Below are 12703 nucleotides of genomic sequence, written 5' to 3' on the forward strand. Positions count from 1 at the left end.
AAGCAGAAATCTTAATACTGGAGCAGAAACTGTTAGGTGGGAGCAAACTACCTGTCAGTGTGTGTGTGTGGCCCCGAGAGTGTCCAATGAGACCAATGTCTAAGTAAAGGGGCTTTGCTGGATAGTAACAGGCTATAGGAAAACCTTGGCTATAAGAAACCTAAGAAACCCTAGGATTCTTGCTATTGAGGGAGTGCAGCATAGGTTCACCAGGTTAATTCCCGGGATGTCGGGGTATATGATGAAAGAATGGATCGACTGGGGGATCTTATAGAAACATATAAAATTCTTAAGGGATTGGACAGGTTAGATGCAGGAAAAATGTTCCCGTTGTTGGGGGAGTTCAGAACCAGGGGTCACAGTCTAAAAATAAGGGGTAGGCCATTTAGGACTGAGATGAGGAAAACGTTTTTCACCCAGTGAGTTGTGAATCTGTGGAATTCTCTGCCACAGAAGGCAGTGGAGGCCAATTCACTGGATGTATTCAAGAGAGAGTTGGATGTAGCTCCAAGTAGGAATGTTACAACATTTTGCGATTTTAAAAATCAAGCCCGTAATTTATCCCATCAGATAAAGCATGAAAGGAACTTTAATTTGATACATAATTCACTTTCATATCTTCAGTATTAAAAATGTTATGGTCATTTTCATACTGAAATTAGCATCTTGTTCCCTATTGCTTTTCCATTGACTTAACACAAAAGCTGTGATTGAGGACAGTCAAAAGCCCATAACTTTCTTAAAAATTAAGGGAACTGAATGAAATTTTCAGTTATTATAGATTGAAGCATTCTGAAACAAATATGAAACATCTTACTTGGATGACCTGAAATTATAGCATATAATTAGTTAGTTACTTAATTGTAGCTAGTTACAAAATTGACCGTTGTGACGATAATAGTAATAAACACCCAGACTGCCTTGAAAATTCAAAAATGGGATATTCTCAAGATCAGAACTTTAATATTATTGTATTATATGCTGTAAGTCTGTAACAGACAGGTAAAGAAATTACAATTTCCAGCAAAAGACCAAGTCTTTATGGAGAAGATCAGTTACTGGTACATCGGCATATCATAATCAGTAGCATCATCATACTCCTCAGATTGTAACCAATAAGCAACTCTGTACACCTCAATTTTTCAATTTTGGCATTGTAACTACAAGTTTTTGCTCTTCAAACCACGCATGACATGTCTTTCTGCCCACTACTTTCCCATTAAGAATGTCCTGTAGATCATCACATTTGGAGCAGTCCAAATTCGGATAATCTCTGCGAATGCTGTCTAAATCAGTTTCTTTTGCTGGGCATTTGGATTGCTTTTTGCATTTCTTCCTTAGAGACATCTGTTTAAAATGTAAAGAAAGAAAAACACTCAACAGCATTAACAGAAACAAGTTATTATTTGCAGTTTTGGAAAAAAAGGTAGGTGATAAAGTTAAATGCTAAAACAAATAGTAAATACCCAACAAAAAAATCATATTCATCAGTTTCATCAAATCAATTAAATTCATCTAAATTCAATGTTCAATTAGATCTGAACATCTATCCATTTCTTAAGAAAAGGCTAAATGTTTAAAATAGCCTAAGTATCCAAATAACAAATAACAAACTGATCCCATTCACACAAGAATTCACAATATAACATGACTTATATGCCAAATGGAAGGAATTTAATGTTTAATTCCCATAAATTAATCCAGAAACATCCACTCTCAAGATAATCAAAATCATTATTTTTTGCACAATACATCTGACTAAAACTGTACTGTGGATATTTAGTATGAAAATATTGATCATGGATAAACAATAACACAAAATATAGATGATTTAGATGTTCTTATGACATGATTATGCAAAAAAATAATGAATTTGATTATCTTCATAGAGGATGTTTCTGCAATGTGATCGATTGGAATGTTGCCGTTGCCATAAATTTTAAGCCCCATCGGCAGGCAAGACATGGCCGATTCGTATGGGGCCTAAATAACATTTTTCACATCATAAGATTAAAATAAAGCCACATCAAAAAACAAGATAATATGTTAAATAAACGACATACATAGAAACATAGAAAATAGGTGCAGGAGTAAAAATCCTCCGGAATCGCACGCACAGGCAATGAAAGATCTGTAGCGCCGCTGATGGTAGGTTTAGTAACAACGCTTTCATCCGGTAGGCGGCGCGACTCTCGTCAGCAGCGGCCTCTGCAGTCCGTCTGCGTTTTTATTATTTTATGTCTATGTTTTTATGTAGTTTTTGTTATTTTTTGTTGGGGTATGTGTGTGGGGGTAACTTTTAAATCTCTCCCTGCACGGGAGACCCGACCTTTTCTTTGTCGGGTCTCCGTTGTCGTTGGGGCTGCAACGAGGAGCGGCCTCCAACAGGAAGACCGGGGGCTGTGGTGCCGACTACTCACCTCACCGTCGCGGAGCTGGCCGAGTCCAGAGCGGGTGGAGCTGTGGTGGACGCTGCTGCGACCCGACCCCCGGAGATTCGGTTGCTGCAACTGCGGGTTTGGCGGACGGCACCGGGAGCCCGCGGGTCCCTGGAGGGAGACCGCTTTTCGGGGCTTCCGCAGCGGCGACTTCTCCCGCCCGAGTTGCGGGGTTGAAGAGCACCTGGAGCGGGGCCTTACAGCACCGCCCCGCGCGGCTTGGAATGGCGGCGGGACTCTGCGAGCGCACGCCGGGGGCTCTAACACCAAGACCCGGTGTGCGACCTTGCATCACCCGACGTGGCTTTAATGGCTGCGGGACAATTCGCCATCGCCCGCCAGGGGCTTTGACTTTGACTCTGACATCGGGGGGGAGAGTGCAGTGGAGAGAGAAGTTTTTTTGGCCTTCCATCACAGCAATGTGATGGATGTTTATGTAAATTATGTTGTGTCTTGGGTCTATTTGTTTGTAATGTATGGCTGCAGAAACGGCATTTTGTTTGGACCTCAAGGGGTCCAAATGACAATAAATTGAATTGAATTGAATTGAATTGAATTGAATTGAATGCTACTCCAAAGGCTAACGGAATCAAGGGATATGGGGAAAAACCAGAACAGAGTACTGCTTCTGGATGATCAGCCATGATCATATTGAATGACGGTGCTGGCTCGAAGGGCCGATTGGCCTACTCCTGCACCTACTTTCTATGTTTCTATCCCAACTCGATGAAATAACAGGAGGCGGATTAAATTTAATACAGAGAAATGTGAAACAATATATTCTAGAAGAAATAAAGGAAAGGTGATATACACTAAATGTTGTAGTTTTAAAGGATACTGGACCAAGTGGGACCCGTTGGGTCCCGTCCACTTGTGAGGGGGAAGGGCGGCCTGCCGCGTCACATACACACTAAACACCACACGTAGACGCTCACACTCACACAAACTCTAACAACCCCCCTTGATATATTAATATTATTCATTGGCCCCTTTTACCCCGTACCTACCCTATCCATTGATGCATAGCCCCCAACTCGCAGGCGCATCTAGAGAGGGAGGGGGGTAGAGAGTGAGGGCAGAGAGAGAGGCGGGGGCGGCAGCTCGCGGGGGGGGGGCGGCAGTTCGCGGGGGGGGGGGGGGGGGGACAGAGTGCGTCGACCAAAGCTCTCGGGAGCTCCCAGGTATGGGGCCCAAGCCGAGGCGCGAGTGGGCGAACGTCTTCACTCGACAGGGCGACTTTTGAATAATGGGGGGGGAGGAGGGAGGGGTGGGAGGTGACGTCAGTCGCAGCGCGAGCAAACCAGCAGGAAGATCCATTGTCACGTAATCAGCGGAAAAAAAACCCAGGCGTTTTAAATTGAAAGTTGGATCGGTTTTGTGAATTTTTTTATTAATTACTCAAGAAATAAATCACGAAATTCTCAGGTAAGCCGATTTTTTACTCCAGGGGGTAAATCTCTACCGGAATATGTAAAAATGTTGCCGTTAGCACATCGTCTCTTCGAGTAGATGTGATCACACACAAATAAGCGCGAGCACACACACACACACACACACACACACACACACACACACACACACACACACACACACACACACACACACACACACGCGCGCGCGTTTTATAGTTATAAGGATATGGAACTGAGACTTCAATGTATATGTATATAAATCTTTTAAAAGGGCCAGAAATTTTGAGACTGCAGCTAATAAAGCAAATGTGATCATGGCCATAGTGCATAGAAGGGAGGTTGTGCTAAATTGTATGAAACACTGGTTAGGTACAATTCCAGTGCAAAGTCAAATTTTAGTCATAAAGCTGGGGTGGATGTTAGGGTCCTTGATAGTACACACAGAATAGAATGATTACAATTATCCTTAGTTTGAGGGATTGTATAGCAGCTGGTATTCTCTGGACTAAATAATGTTGAGAGGAGATTTGAAAAAGAGATCATGAGGGTCAAGTTTGTGGAAAATAATTTTTCTCTCATTAATTGGCAATATATAGACCAGGGGATGTGTATTTGTAGTTGTGGTCAACAGATAAACGTAAGATGTGAAGAACATTTTAAATAAGTTGTGGCTATGATTTTATGCTTATTGCTGTAACAGTTGATGGAGATGAGGAGGAATTTCTTTAGCTAAAGATGATGGTGTTGATACCTTATTGTCAGTTGTACCAAGCAATGTACCATGAAATTCTTTGTTTTTGCAAAGTACACAAGAGTCAGCACAAAGGTACCAACAAAGTTACAAAAAGTGCTCATCCCTTCTCTACCCCTCCCCGTCGGGTCCCCCTTTGTCCTCAGCAACGCGGCTCGTCCTATCTCAACCCAGAGGCTCCGTTCTTGGCCCAACTCCGTTTGTGGCTTCGATTTGACCTTTATGAGGATTTACAAGGATTTATGACGATGTGGCCAGGACATGATGGCTGAGGTACAGGGAGAGCTTGGGCAGATTAGGATTTTATTTATTCGAGTGCAGGAGGCTGAGGGTTGAACTTACAGACGTGCATATAATCACGAGGGGAATGGGTAGGGAGAATGCATAATGTTTTTTCAAGAACAGATGGGTATAGGTTTGAGGTGAGATTTAATTAGAACCTGAGCTGCAATTCCTTGCTCACAGACGATGGTGGGTATATGCAATGGGCTGCCAGAGGTAAGTTGAGACAGCACAGTATCATATAAAAGGCATTTGGACAAGTACATGGATAGGAAAGGTTTCGAGGGATATGAGCCAAACACTGGGAAATGGGTCTAGCTTCGATGGAGCATCTTGGTCAGCATGAACGAGATGGGCCAAAGGGCCAGTTTCCATGATTTTTGACTATTCCAAAATACAAATGTGCATGAAGCTGGAAAATTTATCATTGAGGGTGTGATTGAGTGGGCAGTTGAGATGATTGGAGATCTGAAAAAGGAGAGTCGGGAAATTTAAGCAACTCAACAGATTGTCGTCTGGAAGGCTAAAGAACCCATAAGCACCTTGCTCAGAAAAGGGAATTGCGAATTTTAAAGAATCATTCAATAAAGAAGAAAAACAGTTTAAATGATCCGACTTAATGAACTGGTTTGTCTGTACCGGAGATTCAAACAGGTATGCAAGATTATGATGCCTTTGCGAAAGATTAAGGTATTGAAGTATGCTTCAATCGTAATACCGACATCAGCCCTCTGCTTTCCATGCCTTTGGAAGAGTTTTGTTTGCCTAATTTTTCTCCCAAGAAAATGGGGGGTTTTCAACGGGAATACCTTAAAACTGATTCAGTTGAATTAATTTTAAAAACTAGCTAAAATATTAGATAGACACAAAATGTTGGAGTAACTCAACGGGACAGGCAGCATCTCTGGAGAGAAGGAATGGGTGACGTTTCGGGTCTAGATCCTTCTTTAAACAGGTAGACTGAAGTCTGAAGGGTTCTGACCCGAAACATCACCCATTCCTTCTTTCCAGATATGCTGGCTGTCCTGCTGAGTTACAACAGCATTTTGTGTCTATCTTTGGTTTAAAACAAGATTCTGCAGATCCTTCCTGCACACAGCTCAAAAATATTAATCAGATTCTGAAAATAAATTAAGTTTTGGAGTCTTGAACTGTTACTGAGTAACATGGACCTATAAATGCATCTTAACCACCTGAAGACAAAGTATTTATTAATCTGGTCCCATATTGATTCATTGAAATGAAATGTTGCAATATGAAGGCTTTCAAAATCCAGTGATTGCCAAGCAATTGCTCGCTTGATTTAAACTCCCCTCTGCCAAACAGAAACTGTTTGTGGGCGGCACAGTGGCGCTGCTAGTAGAGTCGCTGCCTCACAGCGCCAGAGACTCAGGTCCGTTCTGACCTCTGTGCTGCCTGTGTGGTGTTTGCACATTCACCCTGTGACCATCTGGGTGCTCCGGTTTCCTCCCACATCCCAAAGACGTATGTGTTTGTAGACTAATTGGCCCTCGTGCGTAAGGAGTGGATGAGGAAGTGGAATAACATTGTAAACTCTGAAATAACTCAGCGGGGTAAGCAGCATCTCTGAAGAAAAGGAATAGGTGACGTTTCGGATCGAGACCCTTCTTCAGACTCAACAATGAGATTCTGTCTGACCCACTGAGTTACTCCAGTATTTTGTGTCCATTTTTGATGTAAACCAGCAGTTCCTTCCTAAACATTGGGTGATCAACTTGGTGAGCTGTCTCCATGTTGTATCTCTAAACTAAACTAAAAACTAACTTTAAAAAAAAAAAAGAATCTTTCATAGTATATTTACTGCATTGTTATGCATTGCGGTTTATCTTTTTATCCCCTCTATTTTCCACACAGGTTTGGGTAAAGCGAAAAGGAAAACAAGTGCAAGAGATGCTTCACCGACGCCAAGCACGGATGCAGAGTACTCGACAAATGGTGGAAGCTCGGACCGGATATATGATTTGAATATTCCAGCATATGTCAAATTTGCATACATGCCAGAGAGAGAGGATGAACTATCGCTGGTGAAAGGGTCACGGGTGACTGTTATGGAAAAATGTAGTGATGGTTGGTGGAGAGGTGGCTACAATGGACAAGTCGGCTGGTTTCCATCGAATTACGTTGTGGAAGAAGTTGACGAGGCCACTGCCGATTCACCTGGCTTTTTCACATCTAGACTGGGGGCAGCAATGAGTAATGGGCAAACCACAAAAGTACTTCATGTGGTGCAGACGCTTTACCCGTTCAGCTCTGTCACCGACGAAGAACTAAATTTTGAAAAGGGTGAAATCATGGATGTCATTGAGAAACCGGAGAATGATCCAGAATGGTGGAAGTGTCAAAATTCCAAAGGACAAATTGGTCTTGTTCCCAAAAACTATGTAGTAATCTTAAACGATGGACCTGCAGTGAGTAGTCCTCATGTGTCTCAGATCAGCTATACTGGCCCATCTTCAACAGGAAAGTTCGCCGGCAAGCAATGGTACTATGGTAGCATCACACGCCATCAGGCTGAAGTGGTTTTAAACGAGAGGGGAATTGACGGCGACTTTCTTGTCAGGGATAGTGAATCATCGGTAAGTGTCATTCACTCAGACCAGCAAAGTGATATCCTTGTGCAGAGTGTTGTGCAGCTTTTCAGTTTGTCATCAGGGAGGAATGAATTGACATCCGATGCAACAGTTGTAATGAGTTGGAGTTTGATTTTATTGGTAAGAAAGATGCGCTAATAGTGCTAATTATTTCTTTGTGTTGTTATAGGAAAACAAACTCCCCTAGTTCCCTGACTAGTTTCACTGTCCTCCTGATTAATTTTACTGTTTTTATGCCTCATTGTCACTTTCCCCTCAGCCATCAATGAACCATTGAACATTTCCATGATCATCGTCTGCTTGATCTGTCCTTTTCACTCCTTACATTCTCTTTGTACACTTCCATATCTCCAGCTTTCCTCTCCCCTGAATCGGTCTGAAGAAGGGTCTCAACTCGAAATGTCACCATTGCTAATCTCCAGAGATGCTGCCTGTCCTGCTGAGTTGCTCCAGCATTTTGTGTCTCTCCTCTGTGTAAACCAGCATCTGCAATTCCTTCCTACACATTGCCAAATGTTGTTCTTAAAAAAAAAACCTGCTCATATTGCAGTAATTTGCAAACAAATTAGCTTCGCTCATAGAAATGCAACCCATATATTTGTGATATTCAACACTCAATAGATCCAGTATACACATTTTCTGGAAAATTGCTTTTTGAAACTGCTTCAGTCATTATATAAACATGTAATATTTTCTATTGACTTATTTTGTATGTCATAACTTAATATTGATTTGTGTTCAAAACAGTGGAAATTTCAGACAGGGGTTAATAGAACTTGATAGTTTAATAGCAGTTTTATGGGTCAGTATTTCCTGTCAACATTGGAGACTCCTGGCATGTTATTGTCACTGGTTCAGATTTGTATAGTGAGCAAACATGAAGGGAAAACACAAAAGTTGTAAGGGTCCATTTAAATATTCGACCTGTTTTTAAATGGGGTTTTTTTCCCCGGTGCAAGTGTACGATAAACCTAAATTTCTCTGGATCAAGTTTTAATTTCATCACTAACTCGTATTACTTATTTGCTCTTACAAAGCATTTTCATCATTTGGACTTTAGGACGAGAAGTAAGTGCAGGCAAACATTGCATTGCGTAGGGGGGAGGGACGTATCGCATTTCTAGAAGATGGTCTATATCAAGGTCTTCTGTGACAAAGCCACATCATCTGTGCATTTTTATTTATTTAGCTTTTTTGCATGAATTCCCTCTCTGAATTTTTTACTAAATTTCTTAAATGTTTGTGCTGATTTGTGACTTTTATGGGTGAATTTCCATCGCCCGAATATGTTATGTGGGGTCTGCCTGTACCATGTTAGTCATAATTTGCATTTCTTTGAGACCTATGGTTTTCCACATCAATACAGTGGTGCAACGGTAGAGTTTCTGCGTCACAAAGCCAGGGACCCAGGTTCGATCCTGACTACGGGTGCTGTCTGTACGGAGTTTGTACGTTCTCCCCGTGACCTGCGTGGGTTTTCTCCAAGATCTTTGGTTTCCTCCCACACTCCAAAGAGGTACAGGTTTGTAGGTTAATTGGCTTGGAATAAATGTAAAAATTGTCCTTAGTATGTGTAGGATGGTGCTAGTGTGCGGGGTTCGCTGGTTGGCACGGGCTCAGTGAACTGAAGGGCCTGTTTCCGCGCTGTATCTCTAAACTAAACTGAAAATGAAACAATCAGAGTTCTTTATTTGGATATAAAGTTGAACCTCAACACTGTGCCCCTCAGGGTTGTGAGTTCACTGCCTTGCTCTACTCCCGGTACATCCTTGACTGTGTGGCTAAGTGCAGCACCAATTCAGTCTTTAAGTTCACCGATGTTGTTATCGGCCAGATCAATAATGAGATGAAGTACAGAAAAAGGATCAGACACCTTGAATCATACTACCAGGACAACAACCTAATCCTTAACGTCAGCAAGATGAAATAGTTGGTTGTTGACTTAAGGAAGTGAGGGGGGAACACAATCCTGTTTTCATCAACAGAACTGCTGTCGAGATGATTGATGGCTTAAAATTCATTGCATCAACACATAGCATAACATCAGTGTCCCTTTGCACTGATGCAGTGTATCAGCATTTTACTTTGTTAGGCATCTGCAAAGATCCAGCATGGATTCAACAATGATTCTCTTTAACTACTACAGATGCACTGTAGAAAATATTCTGACCGGGTACATCTCAGCATGGTGTGGCAATTGTCAAATTGAGTGTGCATCATGCACATGTATGGTGAGGTAGAAGTTCAGTGACGATCTTGCTTGAAACAGCATCACAGAGACTGCCTGAAACAACACAAAAACATGTGTGCCATTTTGGTCTCCTAATTTGAGGAAGGAAATTATTGCTTTTGAGGGAGTGCAGCGTAGGTTAACCAGGTTAATTCCCGGGATGGCGGGACTGACATATATGATGAAAGAATGGGTCGACTGGGCTTGAATTCACTGGAATTTAGAAGGATGAGAGGATATCTTATAGAAACATATACATTTTTTAAAGGATTGGACAGGCTAGATGCAGGAAAAATGTTCCCGATGTTGGGGGGAGTCCAGAACCAGAGGTTACAGTTTAAGAATAAGTGGTAGGCCATTTAGGACTGAGATGATGGGAAAAAAATCACCCAGATAGTTGTGAATCTGTGGAATTCCTTGCCATGGAAGGCAATGGCGGTCAATTCACTGGATATTTTCAAGAGAGAGTTAGATTTAGCTCTTAGGGCTAAAGGAATCAAGGGATATGGGGAAAAAGCAGGAACGCTGTGCTGAATTTAGATGATCAGCCATGATCATATTGAATGGTGGTGCTGGCTTAAAAAGCCGAATGGCCTACTCCTGCACCTATTTTTCTATGTTTCTAAATTATACATGAACTACACAAAATATACAAGGCAGTGAAAGGAAAGAATGCAGAAAAGAGGACATTAGAGCAAAACAATTAGAAAACAAGTCCCTGGTAGTGAAAGATGTAGTGCATAGCGTTCCATTGCTGAGGCGGAGAAGGGTTTGTGCACAGCTCTATTCTTGATTGCTTGAACCTACCAGGAGTGGTGAACACAGACCAATCTTTGATTCTTTTTGAAAAGGTGATTATTTGGCCAATTTTGTGCCAACAGGTGGCACTATTGTTTTATGTGAAACCAAGTGTACGGCAAAAATCTGTCAGCTTTTATAATATGATTCTCTTGCAGTCTTGATCAAAAAAATGTCTCCGATTCCCCCCCCCCCCCCCCCCCCCCCCCCCCGTCCTCGCCCCTTAAAAAAAATGTTAACCCACACCTCTCCAGTTGTGGGATGACGGTGCAGCAGTTGGTGGTTCCGCTTGCAACTCAAGGGAGCCGAGTTCAGTCCTAATCTTGTCGTTGTGGACTTTCTCCCTGATATAGTGTGGGCTTCCTGACCTGAATCATGACCTATCCATTTTGCTCCACAGATAGTGCCTAACTTGCTGAGTTCCTTCAGCACCTGGTGGTTTGCTCAAGATTCCAGCATCTGCAGTTCCTTGTGTCTCAGGCCTTGTCCCTTCTGCCTTGTAGAATTTGTGTTCCGTTCATCTGATTCCACATCCTTTTAAATCATTCCCGTTAAAAGGATAGACATACAAGTAAATTGCAGAGCTATTGTTTCTAATTTACTGAGTGCGCGCGCACACATACATAACCGTCCTCCAGTTGCAATAAGCCAGTTCGGTATTCTGGAAAAAGCATTGAATCATGGGATTTGGCAAAGGTTGTTCGAGAATAAAAAAAGCGAACGGGGTGCCTGGTAGCGGGGGTGAGTGGGTTGTAACAGCGAGAGAGAGGTGATGCGAGTGGGAGACGGGGAGAGACAGTGAGAGGTGGGGAAGAGAGGTTTCAGTTAGACAGACAACCACTGGTAAAGCCTTGGCATGTTGCTTCTAGGAGAGTCAAGAAAATGTCCTCAATCGAGAGAATGCAACTTCAGAACCCACTCGTCTCGACCGTGCTGGAGATTTCCATGGGCGCAAAGAGCAAATGACCTAAAGTTTGCATTGAGTGAACTGAGTGTTCTTACCACCGTCCTCGTCGTACACCGGCGTTTTGTGAGAGTGGTTGGATCCCGGGATCGAGGAGTCGGCGCCCGACAGGTGAGCGGCCCTCGGTAGCTGGTGCCTCTCCGCTCGCCGCTGGAAAAACTGACACCTCTACTCCCGGGTCGTGCACTGCTTCCTCGAACCCGCTGCTCGGCAGCGGCAGACTAGGATTCCAGAGCATCACCGATGCCTCACATCAGCTCCTGTTCCCCCGCCGCCTGTCCGGATAATGTGGCCGACGTTGGTTGAGCTGAAGCTGGGATCCAACCAGTCTCACAAAACGCCAATGTACGACAAGGACGTTAAAAACACTCAGTTCACTCATCACAAACTTTAGGTCATTTTTTCCTTGCACCCGTGGAAATCCCCGCACCCATCCATCCCAACCACGGCGCAAAACTCTACTGTGTAGGAAGTCTGAAGGAGGGTCTTTGCTCCAGAGGTCGGTGGACGGGAGTGTCGGTCCAGGTCCGCAGCCAGCGCGGAGGGGAGGCGTCGGCCCCAGCTCGACTCTGCCTGTCCCGCCGGCGGGACGGACGGGGTTGAGCTGGAGTTGGTGCTTCTTTTCCGCGCCGCCTGCGGGCCTGGGCTGCCGCTCCTGCGGGACAGACAGAGCCAAGCTGGAGCCCGCACTCCACCGCTCCTGTCCAGCTCCCGCCCGGCTCCCACTGGCCGTGGGCCGCCCTGGGAGTGCCCGGGGCACTCGGAAGGGGACGGGCAAGGCCCAGCGGCGGCTGGTTAGGGACGAGATGCAGGTCTGCACCCACACAGCGGCACGTCCACCGTAAGTGTTTATCCCGAGCGACCCATGACCTGTACATGCGCAGTCGGAATACCGAACTGGCTTATAGAAAGCTTGATGCTCTGCCTTGATATTCATGATGCTAAAGCCTGCAAGTCTACGTTAAACATTTGACCTAAATGATGTGGAAATTGTACCCAATGTTATCCACTGATGATTTATTCAATCTGGTTGCAAACCTAGTGCTTCCGAATTGATAGTTGCTCATTTCAGAATAATGCCTGCTTGGATTTTCCTGTTAGGGTTTTAATGTGATAATTAATCTGCCACCATTTTTCGTGAGATATTTGGGGAGGAAGCTGGAAGAAGAAAATATATTGTTAGATACCAGATGTTTTCAGTTACTGTTGGCATTGG

General features: G+C 43.7%; 1 protein-coding gene across 1 annotated transcript in view; it reads left to right on the plus strand.

The window, feature by feature from the left end:
- The window catches only part of nck2 (NCK adaptor protein 2), a 68483-nt gene that overhangs the window by 49184 nt on the left and 6596 nt on the right, over positions 1–12703 (plus strand). Inside the window, exon 3 of the mRNA XM_033022618.1 lies at positions 6759–7480. Within this exon, the coding sequence (XP_032878509.1) occupies positions 6759–7480 (722 nt within the window). The remainder of the gene's footprint in view (positions 1–6758; positions 7481–12703) is intronic.

Source organism: Amblyraja radiata, chromosome 6 (genome assembly GCF_010909765.2).
Source record: "Amblyraja radiata isolate CabotCenter1 chromosome 6, sAmbRad1.1.pri, whole genome shotgun sequence".
Classification (NCBI taxonomy): domain Eukaryota; kingdom Metazoa; phylum Chordata; class Chondrichthyes; order Rajiformes; family Rajidae; genus Amblyraja; species Amblyraja radiata.